Genomic DNA, 26,521 nt, shown 5'->3' on the forward strand with positions numbered 1-26,521 from the left:
TCCCAGACAGGTCTTGACCTGGGGTTCTGGGATGACACCTCACACAGGCCCCACGATAAGCATCATAACTAAGGTAAACACCCCACCTCAAGAGCTGGGCTGGACTGCACTCTACCTCGAGGAGAGACTTGGTCCCGGCCAAAGTTACTTGAGGTGTACCCTCTCCCACTGCCGGATGCTCCATGCCCAGGGAAGACCCTGGCAGAGTGTGGCAAGGGAGAATCACTAGCAAAGACTAGGACATCACAAGCACTGAGAATACTCAAGAATGGGGAGAAAACTGGCAGAAGGAAGGTCATTAATAGACAAATTAAGCCATACCAGTAAAATAGTTTTAATTAATTTTAAAATAGTCATCGATGTGAAAATTTCCCAAAGCTGGGAGTAACAGTCTAGAGCCAAGGTGGGGAGGGGGCCAGGCCTCACATAGAGCTCAGCTTGAAGCCCCTGAATCCCACCCTCTACTCCCTTCCAGAGGGAGGAAGGAAACAGAGCCCTGAGTCAGCCCTCTCCCTCATCCAGGCCTCTTGGAGGCAACACCCCTGCAGGGGGTTTGGGGGGAGAGAGAAACAGGTGGAAAATAGAAATTAGAGGTTAATAATCCCAACAACACCCCCCACCCCCCAAAAAAATAACCAAACAAAACTCATGGATATGAAAGGGGGATGGAGGATGAACACTGATGAAATAAACCCCTCAGCTCCCCAGAACAGCCCAACCTGGGCTGGGCTGATTGGAAGAAAGGTCTTGAGCCCCAGCTGCATGTTACCTTTGGAGAATAAATATTCCAAGAAGAAGGGGAAAAACCATGAGGCAAGCCGGTGCCATTCACAGTCAACGCAGCTGAAAGGCCTGGTGTGGCCACCACCTGACCCTACCCGCACAGGGAGCAGAGCTGTGCAGGCCTGGAGGGAGGGAAGTCCAAGGGCTCGGCTGGGCGGGGACCCTGAGCTGCAAGGGTATGAGCCTCCTTGCAGTCCCAGTGCAGCAGTGGCAGGAAGGCAAGCAAGGGCCCTAGTTGAGCAGGTTGCCCTGCTCCTGGGCCTGGGTCAGGCTGTCCTTACGGTGCAGGTGGTGCACCCCCATCCTCTTGGGGCTGCGCTGGGGGCGGCTGGAGCTAGGGAGTGCCCAGGTCCTAACCTCAGTGTGGGAAGTGCCTGGCCCCTCCTCTGTGCCACTACCACTGGGCAGCAGGCTCTGGCGCTCTTCCTCGGGGCTGACTGGCAGGTTCAGCTGTTCTTCCTCTTCCTCTCTGGGAAGGCCAGAGTCAGGTTCTGGAGGCAGCAAAAGCCTACTCTCACTGGGTGGGGGAGAAGGTGCCTGAACCTCCTCATCTCTGTCAGCAGGGCTAAGAGCAAAATGGCGCTGCAGCTCAGGGAGTGCATCACGTCCAAAGGCAGTGCGTTGGGCGACAGCGGCCGGGGGTGGAGCACGGTCCACAAATGCCCGCTGCCAGCTGGCCAGCAGGTCCTCCTCAGAGCTGGCAGAGCTGGCTGGGGCACTGTGGGTTGAGGGGGTGGGTCTGGGCTGGTGGTGGGGTGAGGCCTGGGCTGAGGCAGGGCTGCTGGGCACTGGGCTGGGGCGGGCCCGCTCACTCCCCTCCTCCACCAGGCTCAAGGAAATGGCCTGGCGCGTAGCGTAAGTGCAGTTGGGCAGGGGGCTGTTGCGGGGAATTCGCACCTTATCCTCAGAGAACTCTATTACCTTGCGGCCAGGATACAGCGGGTGTGGTGGACATGGGGTGGGGTAGGGGCTCAGCTTCTCAAAGGCTGGCAGAGGCAGCTCCTCTTCTGGGGAGCCCCCAGCAGTGCCCAGAGAGTGGCACTCCCCATTGGGTTGGGGGGTGGGGCTGCCAGGGGCTGGGGGACTGGCTGGGTCACCCGGGGCACCCCCACTCATGTCCACATGCACAAAGACATCCTCAGCCAAGGGGTGCCCAGCACTGCCTGACTGGGCTGAATTGAGCAATAGCGACTCTGGCTTCTCCAACACCCGGGCAATGATCGAGGTGGGTACCACAGCCCCTGGTGCCAGGCTGGGGGCAGGTTCCAGGCTGGCAGCCTCTTGACCACTGTGCAGATGTTTCCGAACCATGTCCTGTAGCTCACAGGGCAGCTGGGGTAAAGGAGCAGGAGAAGGGAAGAGAGACATGAATGATCCCAGCCTAAAATAGCTTGACTCAGGGCAACAATACCGGCTACCACATACAAGAACCACTGTGTGCTCAGCCCTTTGTTCTCTCCCGCTCTCGCAGAGATAAACTGACGCTCAGTAGAGGTAAAATAACTTGAAGCTTTTGATGAACACAGCCAGGATCTGAACCCAGAACTAGTGCTAAGGCCCACATGCTCTCAAACTTCTGTCTCCCCATCTCAGCAGTGGCTTCTGCCCAAACCAGACAGAAGTTTAAGAATGTGTAGTGACCAGCAGCCTTAATACGTTCCCTCCTTCTGAAGGCCCCGTCAACCTGGAGCCTGAGGCTCTGGGTCCAGAGTTTGCCCCTTGGGGTTAGGGAGTGATTTGGGCCTAATCCTCTCTCAATACTCTTTTGGCTGATAGCCCTGGCCACCCCCTCCTTCCTGCATAGGGTCCTGGAGTTGAGTCCCTCTCTCCCTGTCCCTGTTCCAGAACTACCAACAGGGCCAGCGCCCAGCCCCAGTGATGGGCCCCTGACAGCACACAGGATACCAACGAGTGGCAGTTGACTGGCCTGAGAGGAGACATGGAGGCCAGGCCACAGGGAGGGAGAGGCGCAGAAACTAGAGTGAGAGGAGTGTATAAAGGCTGGCGTGATGGCAGGGAGGGTGTTCTACTCACATCGGCGAATTTGTGGTTACGGAAGTGAGACTTGTTGCACTTGAGGAGCTGCACAGCCAGGTTGCAATCCAGCCGGTACCGCTCCTGCAGATACAGATGTGGGTCAGAGCCCGGCGCTACCCAGGGGAGCAGGGCTGGGCCAGGACAAAGCCAGCCACAGGCAAGGAAGGCTCCTGACGGACACATACATTGAGCTCCTCCAGCTTGTTGATGGTGTTCTTGGCATCCAGCAGCTTGTTGGTCAGCTCCACGATCTCCCAATCCAGTGTCTTCCTATCCATCTCAGCCTTCTTGATCTGAGACACAAGACTTGTGGTGAACCCAGCCCACACCAGCCAGCCCTTCCTCCCCTTCCACCTCTTCCTCCAGCCCAGAGACACAGGAAGCCACAGGTGCTAGGGCAGCCAAGGCGGACGGAGTAGAGACAGACGATGGACAGACAGAAGGAGACCAGACACCTCTCCTGTTCTCTGGGCTGGCTGTGGAATGGGGGCTTTCTAAGCATAAATTGCTGCCACCAGGACCCAGGACAGAGGCAGTATAAGAGCTGCCCATCCCTTGAGGGAACTGGAGGGGCTCTACGCCCTAGGCAAGGCAGCTGGGACCTGAGAGGCAACAATTGTGCAAACCCAGGGGCTGAAGCCTATGTGTGTAGCTGTTTCCAGGATCAGGCTAGGGGAGGGAGGAGGGAGTGGGGCTGGGTGGCAGCTGGGGGCGCCTGTGAGATTATCTAGTTGAGCAGGGAGAGAGCTGGAAGCTCAAAAGCAGCCTTCTGACCTTCAGCTCATGGACTGGACCTACAGCCTCCCTCCCCGAAATGGCTTGGTCTGCTGCCACTGCAGCTGAGAAGCTGTGAGTGTTCACTGGTGACATCAATCAGTACTTCTGCTGGAGCCAAGAGCAGGCTCCCCAGCTGTCCTCCAGGAGGGAGGCCCTGACTACTGAATGGGCCTCACATAGGAAGAGGCAAGGAGTGGGCAGAGGAAAGAGCCAGGGCCCAGCAATCCCAGATCTCAGCTGAGGAGGAGGCCAGGGCAAGGGAGGAAACACACAAACTCAGACGCAACTGCAAAAATCCAGCTGTGGCTAAGAGAGGCCTGAGAGGAGAGCGCGGCAGCAACGGCGGCAGCATGAGGGGAAGATGAGGAGAGAAGAGAAACAGTGTGAGCATTAGGACAGTCCTGACTTGCACAGCACACTGCGGTCCCCTCCCCACCACTGCACGCCCCCCACCTTGCCCCCCTCCCCAAGACGCAGGGCAGAATGGCATTCCCTGGCAAGTCCTAGCCCCCAGCTATGCTGTGAGCATAGTGCCAGCCAAACTGCCCTCCTGGACAGGTTACCAGCGTGTGCAGCTTGTCCTCCAGCTCCTGGTTGGTCCTCTGGGAAGCCGTGTAGCTGTTCTGCAGCCTGTAGAGGAATAAAAGGCAGAGCCCTGGGTCAAGATCCTGTTCTTTAGACCCTGCTCAGCCCCTCCTTGATATGGGATGGGGCAAGTCATTCTCCTCCCATAACTTCAGTTTTCTCAAGAGAATCAGATGATCTCTGAGGCCTCTTCCAGTCAACCTCATATGAAGGGGAGATGTGTGCATGTGTGTTTGGGCACCTTGTGCCCACACCTGCGGAACTTGTCCTTAAACTTGTCCAGTTCCTCGCGGCTCTGGCCCAGCTCCAGCTCCAGGCAGTCCTGCCCGATTTCCAGCTCACGCTCCAGGGCCTCAGTGCGCCTGGTGGCTGAGGCCAGGCGCCGGCGAAGCTCCTCATTCTCCTGCTGCAACAGCCTAGCAGGGTAAGGGGTTAAGGGAAGAGGGGCATCAGAGATAGGGGCCAGCCCTGGAGCCCCAGGCTGGTCTCAGGAAGGAAGGAGTAGGGATGACCTGAGGACAAGCCTTGAGACTCAGTCTGAGTCTGGGGAAGCATATTCCACAGGCCTGCTGGTCCCGAGAACATGACCTGGCTTGGAGGATGGGGGGAGACAGAGGGCAATCTAACACCCCCTCACTGGAGAAGAATGAGAAGACAGAATTGGGGGGCGGGGAACAGTTCCAAGTCTGTCTCTGGTTACAGCCCAAGCCAGCAGGCCACCAAGCCCCCCAGCTCCAGTTTCCTCACTGCACAATCAGGCTGCTCCATTATTAATCTCTTGGAAATCCAGCCCAGCACTGCCCTCCTCTCCAGAGGCCTCACATGGCTGACAGCAAGGGCTGCAGGGAGGCAGCTGGCACAGGAGGGCCAGGAGCTGGGCAAGGGCTCTCTGGCAAGAGCAGGCCCTCAGAGCCAGCCCCTCCTTGATTCCACGTTCTCCTGGAGCCCATGGAATAAAACTGCTCTCCAGAAGGAATATCCATGACATCCAGCCTCCTCCCAGAGTCCCTAAAACACTCCACCCCCACCTTTACCTCTACCTAATCCAAAGAAAAGCCCAATTGTACCAAGAGCCTCGCCTGGAGCTAAGAGGGACAGAGTTGAGGCAGGGCAGGCTCTCAGGCAGCAGATACTCACTTCATCCTCTCCGCATCAGTCAGGGGCTCCTGGGCACAAAAGAACAGAAGCTTGAGGCTCAGCTCTGGGCCAGCTGACCTTCTGCTTAGCCCACCCTCCAAAGAGCCCTGGAAATGGCCATCTCTGAAGCCCAAAGACTCTCACAGCAGACTGGGCTACAAGGCCCTGCAGAGATGGAGGCAATCCAGTAACACCCAGACAAGCCTAGATTATTCTCTCCCACGCCAACAAGAAGATTCAAGAACCCCTTCCAACCGTCACCCTTACCCACACCAGCTCCAACCCCTCTCTTAATCCTAGAGCCAGGTGCAAATGAATCCTGGTACCCATGCTACCTCTCCCAGGGATAAAGAACCTCTCAGCTGTTCACTGTGCTCCTAGTGGGCCCTGCAGGCATGGCAGAGACCTTACTGGGAAGTGAATAAGTCAGGTGAGCTATAGGAGGCTTCTGAGCTTTGACAGAGCTGGAGGGAAGACGGGCAGCAGCAGGCCTTTATTGAGGCCCGAGAGGAACAAGTGCATGGGGGAAGGAGAGCCTCTGGGCTATAACTGACCGAGAGTGAAGCGTCTTGTCTTGCTTTTAACCTTCTCCCCCATCCTCCCAAGCCCCCAGGCTGGTCATGGCCCAAGAGCCAGAGCTCAGCCAACCAGAAAGCAGAGCGGGCAAGTGCTACAGCAAAAGGGAAATATCAAGGGGCCCACTCCAAATGGAGTTGACTGCTTCAAAATGCCAGGCATGGGCAGGCAAATGAGGGAGGTGGCCCAGACCATGGACTCTGGAGCCACTGACACCTGATTTGATCCCATTCTACCACACACTGATTACGGTTTATTAACCTCACTGAGGCTTAGCGTCCTCACCTACAAAACCAGGGGAATGCCTATGGGTGGCAAGTACCACAATACTTGGCCTTTTTATTTCATGTTCCCTGAACTGAAATGGGCAAGTCATGGCATTTCTGCCCTGAATCTGATCAAAGTGGGCCATGGGGTGCCAGATGCTCAGCATGTGTTGACTGTCCCTCAAGTTCTGTCAGCGTACTCTATCCACTGCAACAGGGTAGAAACACGGTAGTAAGGTGCACAAACCACAACACTCGTTTTCTCCTGTTGGTAAACTTAATGAGGGAGGATCACGGATTTGGAGGATGTTTTGTAGTTGACTGAAGGCGTCCTAAGAACCTAATGCAGTTCCTAGCAGGGAGCACGTATTTAACGAACATTAGCCAAACAAAGCAAAGCGGGAGGAAGGGCCGGACTTCCAGGCCAGTGAAGAACAGCCACTGTGGTAGAAAGGGCTGGAGCACCACCTCCCAACAGCCCGGAAAGGGGCAGCAGGGTGAGAGGCTCTTGTCTACTAGCAGAGGGCCAGAGTCCCAGCCTCCAGCAGGTTGGGACCCCTCAGTCTGGTGGGCTGCCTCTTGCAGAAAGAACAATACTGTGCAGGATCATTTCTGCCGAGCTACAAAATGACCCACAGGGGCTCCCTGACCCGTGGACACATACTCACAGCCGTCCTCTAGAAGCCTACACTGCCCCCAGCAGCACTGCTGCAGCTAGCAGGCTCCAGGCCTGTATCAGCAACACCATACCCTCACCCCAACTCAGGGGACCAGAAGTCCCCTTAGGTAGGACAAGACAGTGAGACACCCAGCCTCAGGGGCCCACCTCTGCCAGCCAGGGCAGGGTACCAGTCTTGCTGACCTCCTGCTCAAGCCGCAATCCAGGAACTTCCAGCCGCAACTCCCGATGCTCGGGTGGTGCCTTACGGTAGGGTTTCTTAGCAGGAGCCGCACTGGTCATTCTGGGAGGTGAGGGCTCCTTGACCTGCTGAGGGGAAGGAAGCAAGGAAGGAGGTGGCTTAAAGATGTGGGCAAGAGGCCTTTGGACTGAGGGAAAAAAGGATGGGAAAAGGGACACAGATAGGAGCCACCAGACAGGCAGGCAGGCCTGGGCCACTGCTGGGGTCATTAGAAGGGCTGGACTCCAGTGTGTCAGTGCCCATGGGTAAGGGGAGTGCTGGAGGGGGGCCTGGGCACCAGGAAGAGTGGACTGAGCTCTAGGAGAGGGATGGAGAGTCTAAAGAGCAGCCCACCACTCGCCCTTGTGGGCTTAGAAGGCCTCTGAGGGAAAACCTGCTCTCTACATCAGTTTCCTCAACTCTAAACCGGGGATTAAAACACTACCGATTTCATGGGGTTGTTGTGAAGATTATGTAAAGCAATCAAAACAGCACCTGGCACCTAGGAAATGTTCAGTAAATGTTGGCTTTAAAAAAAAATCATAACCAGAAAGTAAGGGTTTGAGAATGTTGTTCACCCAACCAGGCTCCTCAGTGGGGGTCTCCAAGCTCGAGAGACCTGAAAGCCAAGCCTCTCTGGCCTCCACCACTCTCTTCACCAGCCCCCACCACGTGCCAGCCTCCCCAGAAGAGAGCCAAGTAGGGGGTGCAGGCCTCACAAGGACATACCGTCTGTTGGTCGGCAGCTCTCTCTGTTCTGCTGTCCTGGAGTTAGCCCTGGGCTCTCCGCATCCCACAGCCCTTTCAACTTCCTCTAGCCAACAGCTCCTGAAACCGGAGAAGGGAAGAAAGTGGAAACCAGGTGTCAGCCGCCTGTCTGTCAGTGCCACAGGCTGGTCTACCCAGTCCGGGATCTGGAAGGCCCCCAGGGAGAGCCAGGCAAGAAAACCTGGGAACAGGGGTCTGAGGGGAAAGTGGTGGAGGGGAGAGAGGACTGGAAGCACTGCGCTCTTGCCTTTCTCCATGAAAGCACTGTCGCATGTGTGTTTGTGTCTGGGTTCATAGTCTCAGCTTACCACATGCCCGATTCTGGAATAGTCTGGTCCTGTCCTGTCCCTATCCTACCGCACTTCTGTCCTGTTCATCTCCCAGGCCTCTCAGAGTCTGGAAACAACTAAGACATCTGGGGTTGTAGAAGAGAACACCAGGAAAAAGCCTAGTAGAGACCAGAAAAGATGCCAGAAAGAAAGCTCCTAGCAATGTTTCCAGAAGGAGCCCAAAGACTACTACTATGTACAGTGGTGGCAAACAGACTTGGCAATGAGGAAGGGTAGGTCCAGGAGAGAAAATGTGAAAAGGCAGCAGTTTAGAGCAATGATGGTTCTCCACCAGGGCGAGTCTGCTCCCCCCGTGCCCCTGCTCCCTTCCCAGATATCTGGCAAATGTGTGAGAACATTTTTGGTTGTCATGATAGGGGAGGGTGCTACTTGACTCCTAGTGGGGAGAGGCCAGAGATGCTGCTAAACATCCTAAAATGCACAGGAGGACAGCCCTCCTGACAGAATTATCAGCACAAAATGTTGAAAGTGCCAAAGTTGGGAAACCCTGGTGCAGAAAACCAAAAACTAGGGGAGCTGAGACACCTGGGTTCTAGGCTCAGTGCTGCTTCTGACACACTGTGGCGGTCGGTAAGTCCCCTCCTCACTGGATAAGCCTGTTTCTCATCTACACAAAGGTGGCTGGTGGCTGGTCTGAGTGACCGGTGAGAGGCCCTCCAGGTTCTTGGGGCTCCAAGTTTCACCCCAACCTGTAATAAGCCAGGTTGCAGCACGGGGGCAGCAGCCGCCACAGGGACCAATGGAGGCAGTAACCTTAGGTGGCCTTCTGGGCATAAACAATCTTCCCCCTGCCATCCATCTAAACAGAGCTGGGGGCTGAGGGAAGCCTTACAGGCTAAAGCATGTGTTCCTGCTGTCGGGACATGCCCTGGCCATGACTCCTGTCACATTCCAACAGCCCTGAGGCAAGAAGAATGGAGAGGAGTAGGGAAGGTGGGGAGCAGGAGTGGCCGCCCTCCTCTGTCCGGGCAGCTTGGTCTCCGGCTCGGGGCTCTGAGGGAGCTGGGGTGTGGCAGTAGGCACGAGCCGCCAACATCCGCCCCTCTGACGGTGAGGCAGAACGTGTCCCCACAGGGCACGAGCAGCATGCTGTGTCGGGCTGACTCCCTGCACAGGAATCCGGGCGGGCCTGAGAGGACAGCACATTCCTGGGGTGTGGGGGAGCAAGCAAGGCATCCCCACAGGTTCCGTGGGGCCACCCTTCCAGAAGGCCCCGGGGGTTGGGAGCTCCTATGGCCTGGCAGAGAGGTCCAGAAAGTCCCAAGCCAGCCTGGATACCTGGGTTCTGCTCCTCAAAAGGGGTGAATGGTGGTATATATGAGTTAGAAAAGGGGACAGAGATAGAGAAATAAGAGGCACAGGAAACCAAGAGCTTCTTCAAAATCCAGGGCAGGCTCCAGAACTGGCCTTAGCCTCCTCCACTTGTCTGCGGAGAAACCAGGCCCCCAAGCCCTTCCCCATTTGCTCCCCAGTCAGTTGAGTAGCCCTTCCTCCCTGCAGGCCCCTTTGTGTACCCCCCTCTATACTCAGCCTCTTCTTTTCTTCCCTAGCCCTGTTCCTGCCAATGCACACACCGTTCTCTAGGCACCAGGACACTTGTATGGGTGGTGGGTAGGCAGAGAGGACAGTGACGTGCTCAGGTATCTGGTAAATTCTACCCATAAAGAGAGCAGCTTCACTCCATGCCTGTAGCCCTAGCTCTAGTTGTTACACATTCTGTAGCTCATCCTGCCTCATCTTGACCTCAAGTCCCCACTCCCCAGCCCCATGGCACATATTCCCAGGGCTTCCATGGCCAGATAATCTGGCTTGCTGAGAGGGCAGAAAGTGTGGATGTGGCTGGTAGTGAGATGCAGACCCAGGCTCTCTGGGATGTTTGAGAGGTGACTGGGGGTGGTTATGTCTCCCAGCCAGAGTCTACTCTTTTCACACATGTCAGAGTCACAAGGAAGGGAATCACTCCCAACTGGGGAAACAGAAGGCAATGCCACTAGGGAGGCAGTCCCCCAGGGAGCCTACAGTATCCCCAACTCAAGTCCATGAAGGAGAGTAGATGCTACTCCCTGCCCCATGTCCAAGAATACCAGTGTGTGTCAGGGCCCTAGCTCCAACTCCTGAGATGCGATAAGCAGCTCAGATCCAGCCCCCAGGGGCCCACAATTCCAGCACAGAACAGGAACACAATGGGCCTGGCAGGCCACTATCCTTGACTGAAAGCTCTGCAGGGAAGGACACATCTGGGGTAAGAGCAATGCCAGGTGGAGAACAAAACAAGAAGGAGCTGGACACCAGGCCCACAAGCTGGGAGAAGGTGAAAGGTGAGCTGGAAGGCAGCAGAGCAGTCCCTCCAGGAAGCTACCATATGCAGCCTCCACTGGCCACATTCCTTCCCCCAAAGGTTCCCAGGCTGCCCTGGAGTGTTTCAGCCCAAGGAGGACTCCCAATCCCATGTCGAGAAGAGGAGGCCCCTAATAAAGCAGCTGGACAACTCAGAATGGGACATGGGCCGTGCTAAGCAAGCAAGCAGCCTCTGGGGCCTTTGGCCTCTGGATGCTGAGCTGGTTCCAGGGCACCTCCAAGAAAATGGTCTTCTGGAAGGTCTAGAAATCCAGAGAAGAATCCCACTCCCACCCCTCACCTCAAACTACCTGAGTTTCAAGGAATTGGAGGCAGATGACTTAGGATGTTGGGCTACCAGACATTGTGTTGGGTTTGTACTACAAGAACAGCTGTGCTCTGGGAAGAAGACTGAGGTTAAAACCCCTGGCTGATTCAGTCTGGTCTGGGGCTCCTCGGGCTGGACCTCTAGGCACTGGTGAGGGAGACACCCAGAGCAGCAGTAAACCTCCCCATCTCATGGAGGTGAGGGGAGAAGAGAAAGCAGCTCTCCTCACCTCTCACTGCCCCCACCCCACCCCACCCCACCCCGCCTCCTCCTTCCTCTTCTGCATAGTATTCATTCTTCGCTTACTCAAAAGCAGTTCAGAAGAGACACTCAACCCCGTATCTGCTGGGGCAGAGAGGGGGTGATAACTTCCTAATTGCCATGTTGCAATCTGCCAGTCAGTGCAGGCCGCCTGTTGCCGCCTGCCCCGTATTAAATACCTTCTCCCTGATTACAGCCCATGGGGCACGATTAGCTGCCTCCAGAGAACAAAGTCTGCTTTCATTAGAAATGGGACTCGGCACGCACAGCGAACCTGCACTCTGAACTTACTAAACAGCTGAGCAGAGAGTGTAGACAGAGACAAATATAAGGAGAAATGTGCCAGAAGCTGGCTGAGCAGTATCCTTTAATCGAAGAACAAAACATTTGTCAAGCATCACTCTTCAACCAGGAGCTGGGACTCATACGTGCTCCCTTTTGTGGATACGGAGCGTATGTGTATGTGACCAGGGGCTTCCACCATGGTCAGGGATCACCGCTGCTGAAGACGGAGTAGGACAAGGAGAAACCTCTTCAGAATCCTGATTCTCTCCAAAACACCACCCTTATTCCTACTCCCAGCAAACACCCACAGGAGGCAACAGCAAAAGGTTCAAGCCCAGGAGCCAAGGATACCCTCTCACTTCCTTCTGCCATCCTCTCTGTGGGTCTGCCCAAGGTCCAGGGCAAAGTGAAAGGTGCAGGAGAGGAAGAGAGGTCCAAGCACGCAGCTTTCTCCCTGCTGAGGGCTCAGAGGCCACCGCTTCAACACTGGCCCAGCAGTGGGAGACAGGATCGAATCCAAAATGGGCATGGCTCTTTAGTTTTTCAAACTTCTGTCTTTCCCCGACAGGATGGCTCCTCCAGCTCCCCAGGTCCTGCACTGCTACCTCACTCCACTCACACCATGTCAGCTGCCCTGCCCTAGAGAGACCAACTGCCCCCCAGCGCTCCCCACATCACCCACACTCTTTAAGAAACGGTGGCCCCAACAGTTTATCTGGGCTCAGATCATTTCCGCACCTACTGATACACCTTTCTGCTCACAGCTGTCACTGAATCAAGCAAGTGAGGGACCTTAAGGGGTCAAAGAACCCCATCTTCTGAATCAGGGAGGGCCCACACATCACCACAAAAATCATTAAAGCTCTTCTTTGTAATTCACCAAGAAAGTCAAACAGAAGTTAGCAATCACTTTCAAAATGAAAGGAAAACTGGCCCTTTTTCAGAACATTCCAGCTGTGTTGTATGCTGCCTTAATTCCCTTGGAACCCAGCAGGATATAAATAAATAATAAACCCTTCCTAAAGCCCCTAATCAACTGCTAACATCAACATCCGACCACGCAGGGCCTAGAGCCTCCCCTGCGGGAAGCGTCCTCAGCTATCAGCCCTGGATGTAGAGTCTCTGAACTCTGTGAGCCTAGAGGAAGCTGCGCCTCTAGGGGCAGGACACACTCCTGCCATACAAGTCCAGCTGCTTCTCAAGCCTCTGAAATCCAGGCTCTGCCTCCAACTGAGGCCCTAGAAACATGAACCACCACCCTGCAAGGACCAGCCATGTAAACAGGTGACACAGCAGGGGCCCTGGGGATTGCTCACAAGGAACCCCACCACCATGAATATGAGCCCTCTTCACTCTGTCAGCGAAGAGCAGAACAGTCCCCCAGCACAGTGAGCTGATCCTACCAGAGCCGACTGGGTTTAGCCTTCCCCTCACCATCTTTGATGACCCCCCCGCTCACCCCCAGCCCCCAGTTCCCAGCATGCAGCTATTCCTGAGCTACATGAGCAAGGCCCTCAGCAATCCTGGGCACGTGGCGGGCAAGCAGCCAGCAGAGCATGGGGTGGAGCCTGGGCAGGCTCTGCTCTGGGCCGATGACTAGACTAGAAGATGCCAGTCTGTGCCCAGACCAGCCCCACTGTCCCCCTAACAGCCATGCCTGCCACCCCTCTGGGCAAGTACAACCTCACCCTCTTGGGACAAGCTGCCTGTGGCCCTGACCTGCCCCCTGCCTGCTCTAAGTGGAACAGACTGACAGGTTTTTAAAAGCCAAAATGGGTGGAAATTATTCTGCCCCAGAATAATCCTAAGAACTCAGAACGAATGCTGGTGACCTGAGAGCTCACCTGGCTCCCCACCTGAGCAAATACCTCAAGTCTATCCACCTGGCCTCTCATTCAAGCAAACACTTGATAGGAACAAAGGGGCTGAAGACTACTGATGATGGTCCAAACAAACCAAACTCCCCCACCCCTCATAAAGGGAGGGCCAGAAAAATCCCCAAGATCATAACCAGCACTTGACATTAGTCCCCTTGCCCTCTTCTAAGGAAGGGCACAGTGAGCGGTGGCCCTGAACCAGCCCTCCACTCCAGGCCTCTCTTGCTTTCCTAGTCAGGGCCAAGAAAGCAAACTCCAGCTTGCTCACTCCCTATTCAGGGTCCCTATACTCTGTGCAGCACCTACACCCTCTCACACGGACACACTCCCATCTCCCATCCCATGCTGGTAGACAGCTCCCTGCCTTCTCCCTCCTAGCCCACAGGGAGTAGAACCCACTTAGAGGGCCTTCCTAGCCCACAGGGGGTCCAGCCTAGCTCACACTGCACTGCCTCAAAGGCTAGAGACAGTGTCTTTCTAGAGTTACCTGTGCAGAATACTAGGGAGCCCCGAGCAATCGGCCTTCCTGCTATCTCCAGAAGCCCCTTCTCCTTTCTAAGCCTGGGGGGAGAAAGGAGTGTGGCAGGAGCTTCTCCATGGCAGGCTGTTCACCAATCTCCCAGTCTGAGACCAAGGCTCCCTGAGGAGTCCAAAGCCAGGTCCTGCCCCGCCTGGCTGAGGCGCCCTTCCCAGCTCTTTGGGATAAAGTCCACCTGAAACTCCAGACGTGGAAGGTGGTGGGGGGCCAAACTCCACCCACTCCACCTCCCAGAGCAATGGTCACCAATGGGAGCTACATCTCAGATGGGTACCTGGTTCTGAGCTCCAGCTTTTAAGGAGCTTCCCTCTTCCCCTCAGGGAATTTCTCAAAGCCAGGCCAAGGTTTTCCTCAACCTCCTCAACCCCAAGGAGAACTCTGCAGTCGATCCTAAATTATCATCCTGCGGTGAGAACAATAGGGACATCATTCAGTCTTCCCCTCTTGACAGAGGAAACTACCTGGTCTAGAAGAAAATTCCTTTGCCACTCTGTCTCTGAGGTGTGAAACAGAAACAGCATGGTAACTGAGGGATATTCTCAAACTCCATGGTGCTAAAGGCAGATGAAACAGAAACTCTAACCAATTCTGTTTTAAGGGAGAACTGAGAGCCCTGGTACTGACTGAGGGAAGGGTGCAAAGTCCAGCAGCAGGCTGGCAGATGACTGTGCGTAGGAGGCCCCCCTCTCCTGGCTGTGGAGGGGGCACATCCCCACCCACAGCGAGGAGACCAGGAAGGTGGAAGGAACCCAGTAGTAAGACCAAGAGAGCAGAGGAGATGCTATGATGTAAACTAAGGGGAGGGGGCAGGCAGGCTGCAGGGAAGAAGGGAGGACAGAGGCATTGCTGGTGGTACCCCCAGAGCAGGTTAGCTGGCCCAGGTCAGACTCACAGGGTTAGTGTCTTCTCCCCAATCAGCCAGCTCTCCTGGTTAGTGACAGACTCATGGTAGACGCCCTCCAGGCACTCCATATAAACAGACAGCTTGGTTTGTGAGCAGCCCAAATCCGGAGCTACAAAGAGAGAGCAGAAGGCAGGCCCAGCTGCAGGATGCCCAAGGACACACACTGCACTCTCCTGACAGGGGACACTCCCCAGACTTACCACTGGACCTTCAGGGGCTGTCTCCCATCCAGAAATCAAGCAAGGTGGAAGTGCAGCACTCCCCCTGCCAACCAGCGAGTCCAGCTTGCTGACCCCAGGTAACAAGGCTCTCTGGTTGGTCAACAGAAAGAGAGGACAGCTGCTGTAGAAGGGGGTAGCAGGGGGCAGCTCCCCTGTCTTGCCTATTCCCTGAACACTGCTGCCAGGTTCCACCAGAGTCCTGAAAGCTGAGTTGTAAGAACAAAGCCACCCACAGCTGCAGCTGCCACCCATCCCCTGCCTGGGCCAGCAGAGTTTACCCCACCACCTCCCACAGGCTCCAAGGAAAGGGGCTTAGAGAGAACTGGCCCAGGGACCAGAGGCTGCAACAAGAGCTCCATCGAAAGCACAGTATAATGCGGCAGTGTGTGACTTGGCCCAGAGCTGGGCCAGTCAAGGGAAGAGGTGGCACACTGCCACTTTTCAGTTTCTGAAAGGACCAAGGGATGGTGCTGCCCAGGAAGCTAGCTCCAGAGGAACGCAGAGAGTGAGGATAAAGGCCCTGCCACAGCCAGGCTTCCCAGATTCCCACAGGAACTAGTCCATACCCTCAGCATGTGCAACAGCCAGAAAGGCTAGTGTTCCCACCACAGCAAGCCCAGGGAACAGTAGAAAACACCTTCCTGAAGCCTCCAGAACCACCCAGGGGAAGTGACACACCCTGGCTTAGAGATCTCAAGGCAAATGTGGCCACAGCAGTTGAGTGCCAGAGACCCCACAAGACGTGACCCCTGGGGCAAGAGGATAAGAAAGCTCTGGCAAATCTATCAGTCAACAGTGCTTGTGCTTAATAGAGAAACGTGTTGGCAAGGAAAACACAGGAGAGGGATTCTCCCTTTGGTCTAGAAAGCCCTGCAGATGTCTCGGGGTAGAAAGGGGAGAACCGTGACCACCCTGGCCCCACAGATGGGCCTGGTCCTCTCCCAAGCCTAAGTTAATGATTAACGCAGGCAGGAAAAGCCTCCAATAGGCTTCCCAATGGAACAGCCTACTTACTGGGCTCCTCATAACTGCTCTGACAACAGCCCCAGAGCTCAAAAGGCCAAGGCCTGACTGCGGAGGGTGAGATAACCAGCTGGAAGAGAAGATGACAACGCTTCCTGTAGGTTCTGACCTCTTCCCTGGACTGCCAAGAAAGCATGGCCATTCACAGGCCACCTTCACAATCCTCACCCACAAAAAAAGAAATCAAAAAACACCAGCTGGGTCTGGTTTACTTTCAAAAGGAAGAGCAGCAAATGACCCAGCTATGCCAAGCTTTCAGAAACCACTGACTCTCTCGGCACTACAATAGAGGTTGGGAAATCAGCTAATTTTACTCTCTTCCCAGCCAAAAATGAAGGAGTGAAGGGGCAAAACAACACGAGAGATGGAAATCTTGATGCCCACATGGCACTTATATCCATCCTGATTCCCAATGAAGGGCACTCCTGCCAGAAAATTTCATCTCAGAATAAAACAATCCCTCAGAGATAACCAGGGGCCTGCTGTGGTGAGAACCTCCAGGAAAGCTTCTCCAGCCCTTCTGAGGAGCCAGTCCCAGAGGAACCCACCAAGCTGGGAAAGAGCTACAACCAGGCTCCTCAAAGGTTCCAACAGGGACTACCCGACTCCTGGGTAACTTGTAAGGTGAACAGAGCAAGTTGAAGAACAGTATGTACTACTATTGAATTCTGTTTATTTTAGAGGCGATACACGATGAGGATGTCTAGCAGTACACAAAAATGATTAGAAGGATACATGATAAATGGTTAACAGTAGTTTCCTATCTTTGGAGAAAGGACTTAGAAAGGAGCAGTGGGGAAAGAAAGGGAGGTCTTTTGGCTTTTTATTTTGTACATTTTTCTGTATGGTTGGTATTTTATACAAGAACATAAATTATATTTACCATGAAAATATAAAATTCCTAGACAAATGGACAAGCCCCTGCACCTGCACTGTGCTTTACCATTCTGGAAGCACTTTCCCTTCCATGATATTTCCTTTGATCCTTGTAGCCTAGTGAGGCCCACAAAACAAGTGGAGTTATCCCATTCTGAAGTGACAGAGAGGACAAGTCATGCCCAAGACCAGAGACACAGAGACAGACTGGGACAGAACCCTCAGTTTCCAATTCCAGTGCAAACCTAGAAAGCTGTCTTCTCTAGGGAGCCAGAGGAAAGCCACGACAATTCTGCCCTGAGGTAAAGACTCTCAAAGGCTTCTCAGATTGAATTCCACACCTGGCTTACCTGTCAAGGTGCAAAGAGGCCACTGCTCAGTACCCAGAATGATAAGCACAGAGTTCTATCCTACTGGTTAGCTGAGTGGAACCACAGGGCTTTCGGGTGTAGGGTGACTTCCTTTGAGGCAGTCCCTCCCCTCAGTGAGTGCCTGCCCCAGTTCACTCTAAGAGCACAGGAGCTCTTCACAAATAGGAGGCCACGCCCTTTACAGATCCCAAATGTCACCTAGTAGTCAGTTGGCACTTACGAGATAGTAACTAACAAAGAAGAGGCCTCACTCTTCTACTCATGGCCAGTCCAGGAGACTCAGTCCCGTTGAAGACTAAAAGTACACAACACAATCCAGTCCATCTGGCTCACCAAATCTCCTCTCAAATCTGCTTAACATACAATGCAGCTTATCACTCCTGCCATCAGCAAAGATATGCCCACATTGCCATGCGCACTCCACACCAAGGGACAAGGGATAGAGCTTAGGGGAAATCCTTCACTCCACTTTTAGCTACCAGTTTCACCCTTTTGCTTTGTCTAGGCATTAACAAAATTGAGGTAAGTCCTGGCTGTGGGCATGGAGCACACTGAGATAGGACTAGGATCCAACCAGAGAAGCAAGCCAATTACAAGGGGCACTAAAAGGAGCTTCACGAATAACAGAGGATGCCAGCAGCCTAAGGCTTGTTAGAAGATGCTAATTAAACAAGAAAATAGACAGGTGTGTACTTCACCTCCTCTTTTAACCCTTTCCTGCTGCCTCAAGGACCTGATATTAGAACATAAAAAGGCTGAAAAGGCAGACAGCTGAAGCCAAGCACCTGGAAGATGGTTTCACCACACTAACTCAACTCTGGAAAATAATCAGAATGCTATTGTCAATGCTATCACCTTTTTTTTATGCAGGATCTTCCATCCTAAGAGTTTCCAACCAAAAGGTTTCGCCAGATAGATCCTATCTGCTGTAGTCTCACTGAGGAAGGACTGGGTCAGGGCCCACAACAACCAGGACTGCTCAGCACCTACTACATAGGGCCTGAATGCTCAGCATTCAGTAAAAGACCTTGCCCCTAGGAAACTGCAGAGATAGAAGACCTTGCCCTCGTGAGGGAGGGATAGGTTAACAGCCACCTGCATTACAGCGTGGTGAGTGCTTTGAGAGCAGAGGAGAGATGCCTGCCTGGGGCAGGGGTTTAGGAACCAAACAAGAAGGCTGCCCTCCTGAAAAGTCAGACATATCTTCCTCAGCTGATTGTAAACTCAGACTGGAGCACCACCTGGCATTACACAATTAAGAGGTCTACATCTCCGGAAACAAACTTCTTTGATGTTTGTTGGGAACTGGTGCCCTAAGACCTATATCAGCCACACTAAAAACAAAACAGCAAAGAATGGACAGTGATTCTCAGCTACCAGCCCCATTTCTGGGGAGCATCTGAGTTAAGCCTGGTCTGTGGCACCAGGTCATCCAAGCCCTAAGAAAACTGAGGCCAAGAAGTTTGCCTTCCTCAATGTCTCGATGTGTTCCATCAGCTTCGCCCAAGATTTTTCAGTCCATAAAACATCAGGAAACATGGATCCTCAAACACACCATCCAGTCATCCACAGCCTTAACCACATTACAAATCCACCACCTACCCACCCCCACCTGTACCCACCAAGGTCACCACTTATCTCGCATGAATGTCCCGATCTGTCAAAGGAGACATTACAACATAAGAGATGGGGAGAAACATCAACAATCTTATTTTGCACAGGCTACTCACTGATGATGTCCCCAATGTCACTTTTTTTATTGCTTCATCACAAGAAAGGAGACTCTCTCAATTTGACTCCCACCTCAGAAATGCTCCTGGCTACTGGGTAGAAATCAAAAGGATTATTCTAACTTGAATAAAACAAAGACTTTTCTTATCCATTGAGTTTTCCAAAGTGAGATTCATTCATTCAACAAATATGTACCGAGTCTCCTTCATATGCTAGGCACCATGTTACATGCTGTGAACTTATCTCTAATGCTCAATACTCCTGCAAAAAACATAATGTCATCCTCACTTTATAGGTGACAAGACCAGGGATCCTACTGATTAAGCAACTTCCCCAAAGTCGCCCAGCTAGTAATAGGCAGAGTCAGAATTTAAACTAGGTCTGCCTAGCTCCAAAGTCAGACTCCATCATACTCCTCATCCCACTCCCAGCTCCCCACCCCAAGATCAGGGAGGGTCCCTCCTCTACAGGTCAGCGCAGTGAAAGGGACAGACAAATAAACAGAGAACTTACCACACAATATGGTAAGTACCAGAACAGAGGTTCAAACAAAGTGCTATGGAGGCCAAGAGGAGGAAAGGAAAGCAGGGAATTCTTCTCATTGGAGGTGACAGAGGAGCTGGGTCTTAGGGGATAAGCAAAGTTTCAGAGACAGGCTGAGCATTATGGAGAGAGTGAAGCACACAAGCAAAAAAGAATAAAGTAAGCGGATAGCCATAACAGGTTCAGGAGCTGTAGGAAATTTAGGAGCAGTGAAGATCAGGAAGATGAAGTAGAGTGGCAGCAACTCAGGCTAGAGGGCTGGATTTGGGCCAGAGTGTAAAGAACCTTTTTGCATGCCCAGCCAAAGATGGGGACTAAACAAGGGAGACTCCATGGCATTTCTAAAGGAAGAGGCAACGTTTTTTATAGGAAAATAATTTCTATAGCAGCAAAGAAGATAGGTTGGAGTGGGGAGAGACTACCCACCACATTTCATTCATTCTATATGCACCACTGCATTATAAAGCACCTATTATGTGCCCTGTACTATCCCAAATGGTAGAATATAACACTGAATAAGACATAGGTCCTATTCTCAGGGCACTTAAGTCTTGTAAGAGTCAGACAACTAAACAGGCAATTATAATATAGCATAAGTGTTAAAACAGAAGTAAGCACAGAAGGGCACTAAAGGGAGGTGGAATCCCAAAGGAAGTGACATTTAAACTGAGACCTGAAGGATAAAAGGGAAGGTAAAGGGAGAAGGGGGGAATACATTCCAGACCAGCAGGACCAGCAGAACCGGCACCTGCAAAGGCCCAGAAGCAAGAGAGAATGAGATAAGTTCAGAGAGCTGGTAAGAGGCTGAATCCAGGTGAGAAATGAGGGCCCAGTTTACCCAGAGGTCCTTGGCACTCAAAATATGGTGGTGAGAAGGATGGGAAGGGATTAGATTCAAAGACAGTACATGAATAAGGGGTGTTATGAGAAGAAACTGATTTAGATAACAACAAAAAGAAAATAGCAAAGGGGGAGAATCAGCTCAAAATCCATCAGCCTTCACTGTGCAGTTCAATCACTTGCTAAAACGTGACCTGAATCCAGAAAGTCTGAAGACTTCTACCAAAACACAAAGGTGTAGTCTAAGGAGATAACATGTTTCAACATGCTGACAGCAGCACAAATCAAGATAAAGTACATCATCCTGAGATATGTGACTCCTAAGTTAATGGAGGAGGGGAGCAGAGTCTGACAAATACTGTCTAACTCGCAAAATCACACGTGCCACAACAAATAGAAAAGTTACCACAGGTCAGAATTTGCAGGGAAAGCCCTAAGGTCTGAGGCCCCAATTCCCCTGAAATCTGGTTAGACACCAGGCGCGTGTCTACTCTGACGGCAGGGTGGAGAATCATTTACTGAAGAAAAAGATGGGCCCTGAGGGCGTGTTAAATAGACAGGACATGACTCACAAGGAGGGGAAGAGTGAGTTTTAAATACAGGGCAAAGGAAAGCCAGTCAATCAAACCTCGGGCACACCTCTACCCCAAGACTACACACAGCCTCCAGCCGAGGTAAAAGGAGAGACTACAGCACTGCGCCAGGGCCTTCCTCGGCAACACAAGCTTCAGTAGAAGCACTTTTGTTTTCCATTTTCCTCTCAAACTGGGTGGAGGAAGCTATTTAAAATGCCACTTTTTTTTCTGTGTAGTTTGCTACTTGCTATTTTTAAAAGAAAGATGACATCCAACTGTCTACGAATTTAACACTACAGTTACTTCAACTGCTTATGTCAGTATCAAAGTCAGAAACGAGCCTTATATTTACATCTACATTAATTTATACATGTACACACACACACACACGCACACACCCCTTTAAGGCACGCCAAGAATGGATCCAAATGTCAGTCTGCTCACCCAACCTAGGCCTAAGGTTTTCCAAAGGGCAGTCACCAAGTCGAACCATGCAGAGAGTCCAGATTTGGCTAACATGGCACAGATGGCTCCTTCACTACCGTCCCTGCACCAGTTGCTATTTCTGAGAGAAAGGAGAGAGCTGTGATGAAGAGCTCAGCTCCTAAAACGTTTTTTAACTAACCAAAAAAATGTTACTACAATATGGGTATACAAGCCAACCGTGGTGCTCTAGTGGTTAAGATTCAGTGCTCTCACCCCTGCAGCCTGGGTTTGCTCCTGGTCAGGGAACCACACCACCCATCTGTCGGTTGTCATACCGTGGCGGCTGCATGTTGCTGTGATGCTGAAAGCTATGCCACCAGTATTTCAAATACAAAGGGTCACCCATGGTGGACAGGTTTCAGCAGAGCTTCCAGACTAAGACAGGCTAGGAAGAAGGACCCGGCCACACACTTTCCAAAAAATTGGCCATGAAAACCCTGTGAATAGCAGCGGAGCACTGTCCGATACAGCGCCAGAAGGTGAAAGGACGGCACAAAAAGACTGGGCTGGGTTCCGCTCTCCCTGTGCATACGCAGGGTCACTAGGAGTCAGAATCCACTCGACAGCACTAACAACAACAAAAACAGGTGTACATATAACCACCATGACAAAGATACAAACTGCCACCAGGCATATTTAAGTTAACTTCATACCAAATTAAAAAAAAGTTCAGTTGCTGAAGCCAGATTGCCTGGGGTGAAATGCAATTCTGCCACTTATCAGCTGGGTGACCTGGAACAACTTACTTAACCACTCTGCATCTCTATTTATTCACCTGTAAAATGGGGATAACAACGGTATATACTTTATGGGGTCGTTATGAAAATTAAATTAGTTAATACATGTAAAGGACTTACAACAGCGCCAGGCACATAGAATGTGCTCAATAAGCACTATTATTATTATCACTCAACTGCAAAGAAGTTAATTCTACAGCCTCACAGCTTCAGACAGGAAATCACTGACATTTTAACATCACTTTAAATAGCTTAATGAGGATATTCTATTTCATGCAAAATCTACACTATCCAAGAGCTGTGCCTCATCTCTCTAACATCAGGATAGCAGCCCAAATCAGTACAGGTACTCCATAGACATACCAGGTTCAATTACGAAGCAGAAATTAGTACTGAGATCTGACTATCACAATAACAAATGTGTATTGAGTGTTAGTAACTGTTCTAAATACATTAATGTATTAACTTACTTAACCCTCACAACACCCCTATGAGACCAGTACTCTTACCATCCCCATTTCATGGATGAGGAAGCTGAGGCGCAGAAAGCAATGCAATATCTAAAGATCACAAAGCTACAAATGGTAAATCGAGGATCTGAACCAGGCAGTCTGGCTCCAGAGTCAGTGCTCTTAATCTCTATGTGCACACTGTCCTTGCTGATCACAATTTCTAAGGGGGGATCCACAAATTGTGCTCCGAAAGAGAAGGTTCTCAGCCTTCTAGAAATGGAGTCACAGCTAAAGAGCATCAGTTCCTCAGATACCTGAAGGTACGGAAGCTGGCCTAGTAACAGTGATTTGGTTGGTCTGTCTGGAGTAGCCCTTTGGGGGTGGGAGGGGGATGGTTAGTGAGGAGTCATGGATCAAACTAGGCCTCCTAGTTCAATTATGGAGCAGACGCCAGTCCTGAAACAGGCTTCAGTAAGAAACCTGCTCCAAACTCTAGCTTGGGCATAACCACAGAGCATCAAAGGAAGTAGAGACCAGAATCACTGCACCCTGTGGCTCCGGACCCCTTCCCTTTCCTCCAGCACAGAGTTCACTATCTCTCAAGCCATGCTTAGTTTGGCTAGTGAAACCAATTTCTCTCTCTTTTTTTTTTTAGTGTGGTTTGATGGGGCAAATACAACGGAAGAGAAGAAAGCTATGAGAAGGGAAAAAGGCAAGTTCTACAATCCTTTCCTTCCATCATCACACTGGTCCAGACTGTAAAGCAGCTCTCAACTAGGGGTCTCAGGGACAGAGAGTGATGTGGTAAATGTTCCCACAGCTTTATACCAGTCAGTTTGACCTCTTACCATAAACTGATCTAGGTTTCTTTTCCCTAATCCTAATCTGCCTTTCCCCGTCCTCTGACCCCACCTACCTACCAAATCCACATCCTCACAGGAACACCAATGAGCCCTTGCTATCAAAAGAAAAGATCAAGAGAAGTAGACATGCTACAAGAGTGAATTCAGGAGCTGGTGACAGTAGGCACCTAAAGTGTCAATGAACACCATCAGAAATTTGTTTTCTCAAGACTTCCCACCATCTGTCAACTACAAATCAGGCAGGATGCCAAAGTGGAGATGTGATGGGGAGATGGAAGAAGATACAGCAGGCCTGTAAGAAACTGCTTATGACAGGGATGTGTTAAAATACTTTTTTTTGAGCCTGATCTCTGGGCCCTTGCCCATGTTCACTTGCACAGGTAAAGGCACACAAGACTCAATTCTACACCCAACACTCAAAACAAAGCACGCAATCTAAGCAGAACACTAATTTAGGGACCAAAGGCAAAGGGCAACCTCTATAGAAAAGGGCCCTTCTCAGATTAAATGATTCTCAGCATCACTCGGGGCTCATGCATCCCGCTTCCAGGGAGTATGCCAGCCTGTCAATGGAGGCCACCTTACCCGCTCTGGGGTTGGGCTGGGGCAAGTTGCTACCTCTTCTTCTTTCCAAGCAGGCTCTGTGATTTCTTCCAGTCTCTGGGGCCCCTGAGTCTTCAGCTGAAATTGGGGCAGATGCTGCTATAGGACTATGGAAAGGCTCATCTAAGTCTGGAAGAGGGTCATTTGACGGGCTTTAGTTCCTTCCTTACCAAACCTGCTCAGCATCTTCCAGGTCTCTCTTCCTCCCTACCCGACTATCCTCCTCCACAGAAAAGACCCCCCTTCCTCTCGCACTGGCCTAGTACAGTCGGGCCTCGGTCACAAGCTCCAGGCTTCTTTACGCTCCGTTAAGAAATTCCCCTCCAATTCGTGACTCTGCTTCTCCAGGGCCTGCACACCTACTTCGGGTTCCTGAGTCCTGGACCCCCTCCCCCAGACCCGCCACTGGGCCCTGGGCCCCCTCCCCTTCGCCCCGATCTCCCTCTTTTTTTCTCTCCGCCTCCAACCTTCCACCATTCCATTTCCTCTTCTCAACCCCGAAGCTAGTCCCTCCTCCGCCCCTACTCTACGCTGGTGTCCCCACGACCGCCCCCAACTCTAGCCTCCGGGCCCGACTACTCCAATCCCACAACAAACTTTCTGCGGCTACCCACTACCTTCAGGCCGCCATCTTGCCGCGGGGCAGGCCGGGTAGTGGCCACCGCCGCGGGAATCCCCACGCACAAGGCGCCCCGCGTCATCGGGGGCGTGGCCACGGGGAGGCGTGGCCTCGGGCCGGGAACTGGGGCGCCAGGTGTTCGGGAAGATGGGAATCTTCTACGAGGAGGGTTTGGTTGCCCGGCTGCTGGAGAAGGAAGGAGGTGTCAGAAGAAGGGCAATAGCGGAAAGGGTGGGGAAAGACTCTGATACTCCAACCAAAAAAAAGAATGAGGAAGGCAGTACAAAAACAGAACCGTGGCGCTGATTCCCCGTCATCGAAAGGCTGAAAGCAGCTTCTCAGCTTGCCATGCGGAGATCCGCATGACCCAGCCTCTTCCACCTTACCAGCCTAATTTTCGACCTCTCCCAGGGACTTCAGGTTCCCAGTTGTGCTGTGTTTTCACGCCGTCAGACCTTAAAATGTCGAAGCCCTCTCTTCCCCGTTGCATTATAAATTCCTACTCCTCCTTCAGTCCTCAGCTCAAATTGTCACCTCCTCCAGAAAGCCTTTCCCAATCCCCCAGACTGGATTTGGTGCTGCTTTTGCTGCATATCTCTAGCCGCTTGCACATAACTTCATTGTAGCTATCTTGTGCTGTAATTATTTATTTACATGGTGTATCCCTCACTAAACTGCCGCTCCAGGGCAAAAGCTATGTCTGATTGCATCTTCGTATTCCCTAGCAGGTGCCTGGCACACAGTAAATGCTTAATGAATAAATAGCATGGCATCCTGCAACGTATTAAGCATACTTCTGCCTCGGGCTTTTAGGTTTGCTGTTCCCCGTGCCTGAAATGTTCTTCCTGCACATATTCTCATTCATGTCTCTACTCAAGTGTCACCACCTCAGAGAAGCCTTCCCTGGCTATTTTATCTAAAACAGCATTCCCAGTCACTCTGCCTTACTCTGCTTTAATGTTTTCTTTCATAGTACTTATCATTATCTGACATATTAAATATTTCTTTGTTTATTGACCATCACCCACTACAATGCAAACTCCAGAGGTCTGGGACTTTTTCTCATTCATCACTGTATCCCCACAGTCTAAAGAAAGCCTGGCATCATAAGTGCTCAATAAATGTTTATTGAGTGAATAAATGGCATGGAGATGAGTGATAGAGGGATTTTGGAACATAGTGGTGGAGAGGAGGTGTTGAAAACGCTACAAAATATGGAAATGCATAGGTAGAAATTACAGGCCCCAAAGGCCAAGGTTGGCCCTATCAGGATTGGTAGCAAAGATAAAACCCAGGCTCAGCAAAGGAGGGAGTGGGATGAGAGCCAGGTGGAACTCTGGAGGTGGGTCCTTAGGGAGCGGAGCTCTCCTGGGAAAGCCACAGTTCAGGTAGAAGAAATGGGGTAGGCTGGAGGTTGAGGAGTTTACTCAGATCTAAAGAAAACATCCACCCCGAGCCCCGGCCTCTCTTGGCCAGATGGTTCCGGAGAAGCCTCAGCATCTGTTCCTCTGTAAATTATCCAGTGCTCCCTCCTGCCTGTCCTCTCTGGTGACAGCCGGAACAATTGTCCAGGAATTCCATCTGCTCCCCTGTCCTTCTCCCCTCCACAGCTCATCAACATTTCAGAGCAGAGAGGTGTCCCATTTCCCTGAGCCTAGGGATGGAAGCTGGTCTGTCCCTTGGTGGAAGTGGCCTCAAGCACTCACTCCTTCAACAACACACACAAATAAAACCTCAGTAAGGATTCCCAGGTCCCTGGAAGGAGGGATCAGTCATCCTTATTTCCCATCCTGTCCATGCTTTTCAATTCCATACAACTTTTCATTATTATTAATTTGATAAAATTCCACTAAATGAATCAATCATATTGGCT

General features: G+C 52.0%; 1 protein-coding gene across 50 annotated transcripts; it reads right to left on the minus strand.

Annotated features, from left to right (window-relative positions):
* Window positions 1–310: 310 nt before the first annotated feature.
* On the minus strand, window positions 311–24,841 carry TJAP1 (tight junction associated protein 1). Of its 50 annotated transcripts, none has more exons than XM_070514884.1 (13): window positions 24,647–24,785; window positions 24,012–24,158; window positions 14,909–15,019; window positions 14,697–14,817; window positions 7,790–7,888; window positions 7,024–7,146; window positions 5,320–5,348; window positions 4,437–4,598; window positions 4,161–4,227; window positions 3,885–3,914; window positions 3,006–3,113; window positions 2,818–2,901; window positions 311–2,115 (listed from the first exon to the last, which is right to left on the minus strand). In XM_070514884.1, exons 6-13 carry the CDS (start codon window positions 7,120–7,122, stop codon window positions 1,015–1,017), a joined length of 1,680 nt encoding a protein of 559 aa, XP_070370985.1. In that variant the 5' UTR covers window positions 7,123–7,146; window positions 7,790–7,888; window positions 14,697–14,817; window positions 14,909–15,019; window positions 24,012–24,158; window positions 24,647–24,785; the 3' UTR covers window positions 311–1,014. The 50 variants fall into 50 exon arrangements, with proteins under 50 accessions (XP_070370985.1, XP_044632665.1, XP_070370984.1 ...); XM_044776730.2 differs by having other exon boundaries at window positions 6,988–7,146; XM_070514883.1 differs by having other exon boundaries at window positions 7,024–7,149.
* Window positions 24,842–26,521: the final 1,680 nt, after the last annotated feature.

Source organism: Equus asinus, chromosome 8 (genome assembly GCF_041296235.1).
Source record: "Equus asinus isolate D_3611 breed Donkey chromosome 8, EquAss-T2T_v2, whole genome shotgun sequence".
Taxonomy (NCBI): domain Eukaryota; kingdom Metazoa; phylum Chordata; class Mammalia; order Perissodactyla; family Equidae; genus Equus; species Equus asinus.

Excerpts from the sequence above, each read along its gene's own strand:
- TJAP1 (XM_044776721.2), bottom strand. The coding sequence starts at position 7,122 with ATGACCAGTGCGGCTCCTGCTAAGAAACCCTACCGTAAGGCACCACCC. Across the intron at positions 2,902-3,005 it reads ACAAGCTGGAGGAGCTCAAT|GAGCGGTACCGGCTGGATTG; the intron begins GTATGTGTCCGT and ends CTGTATCTGCAG. Across the intron at positions 2,116-2,817 it reads GTAACCACAAATTCGCCGAT|CTGCCCTGTGAGCTACAGGA; the intron begins GTGAGTAGAACA and ends CCTTTACCCCAG.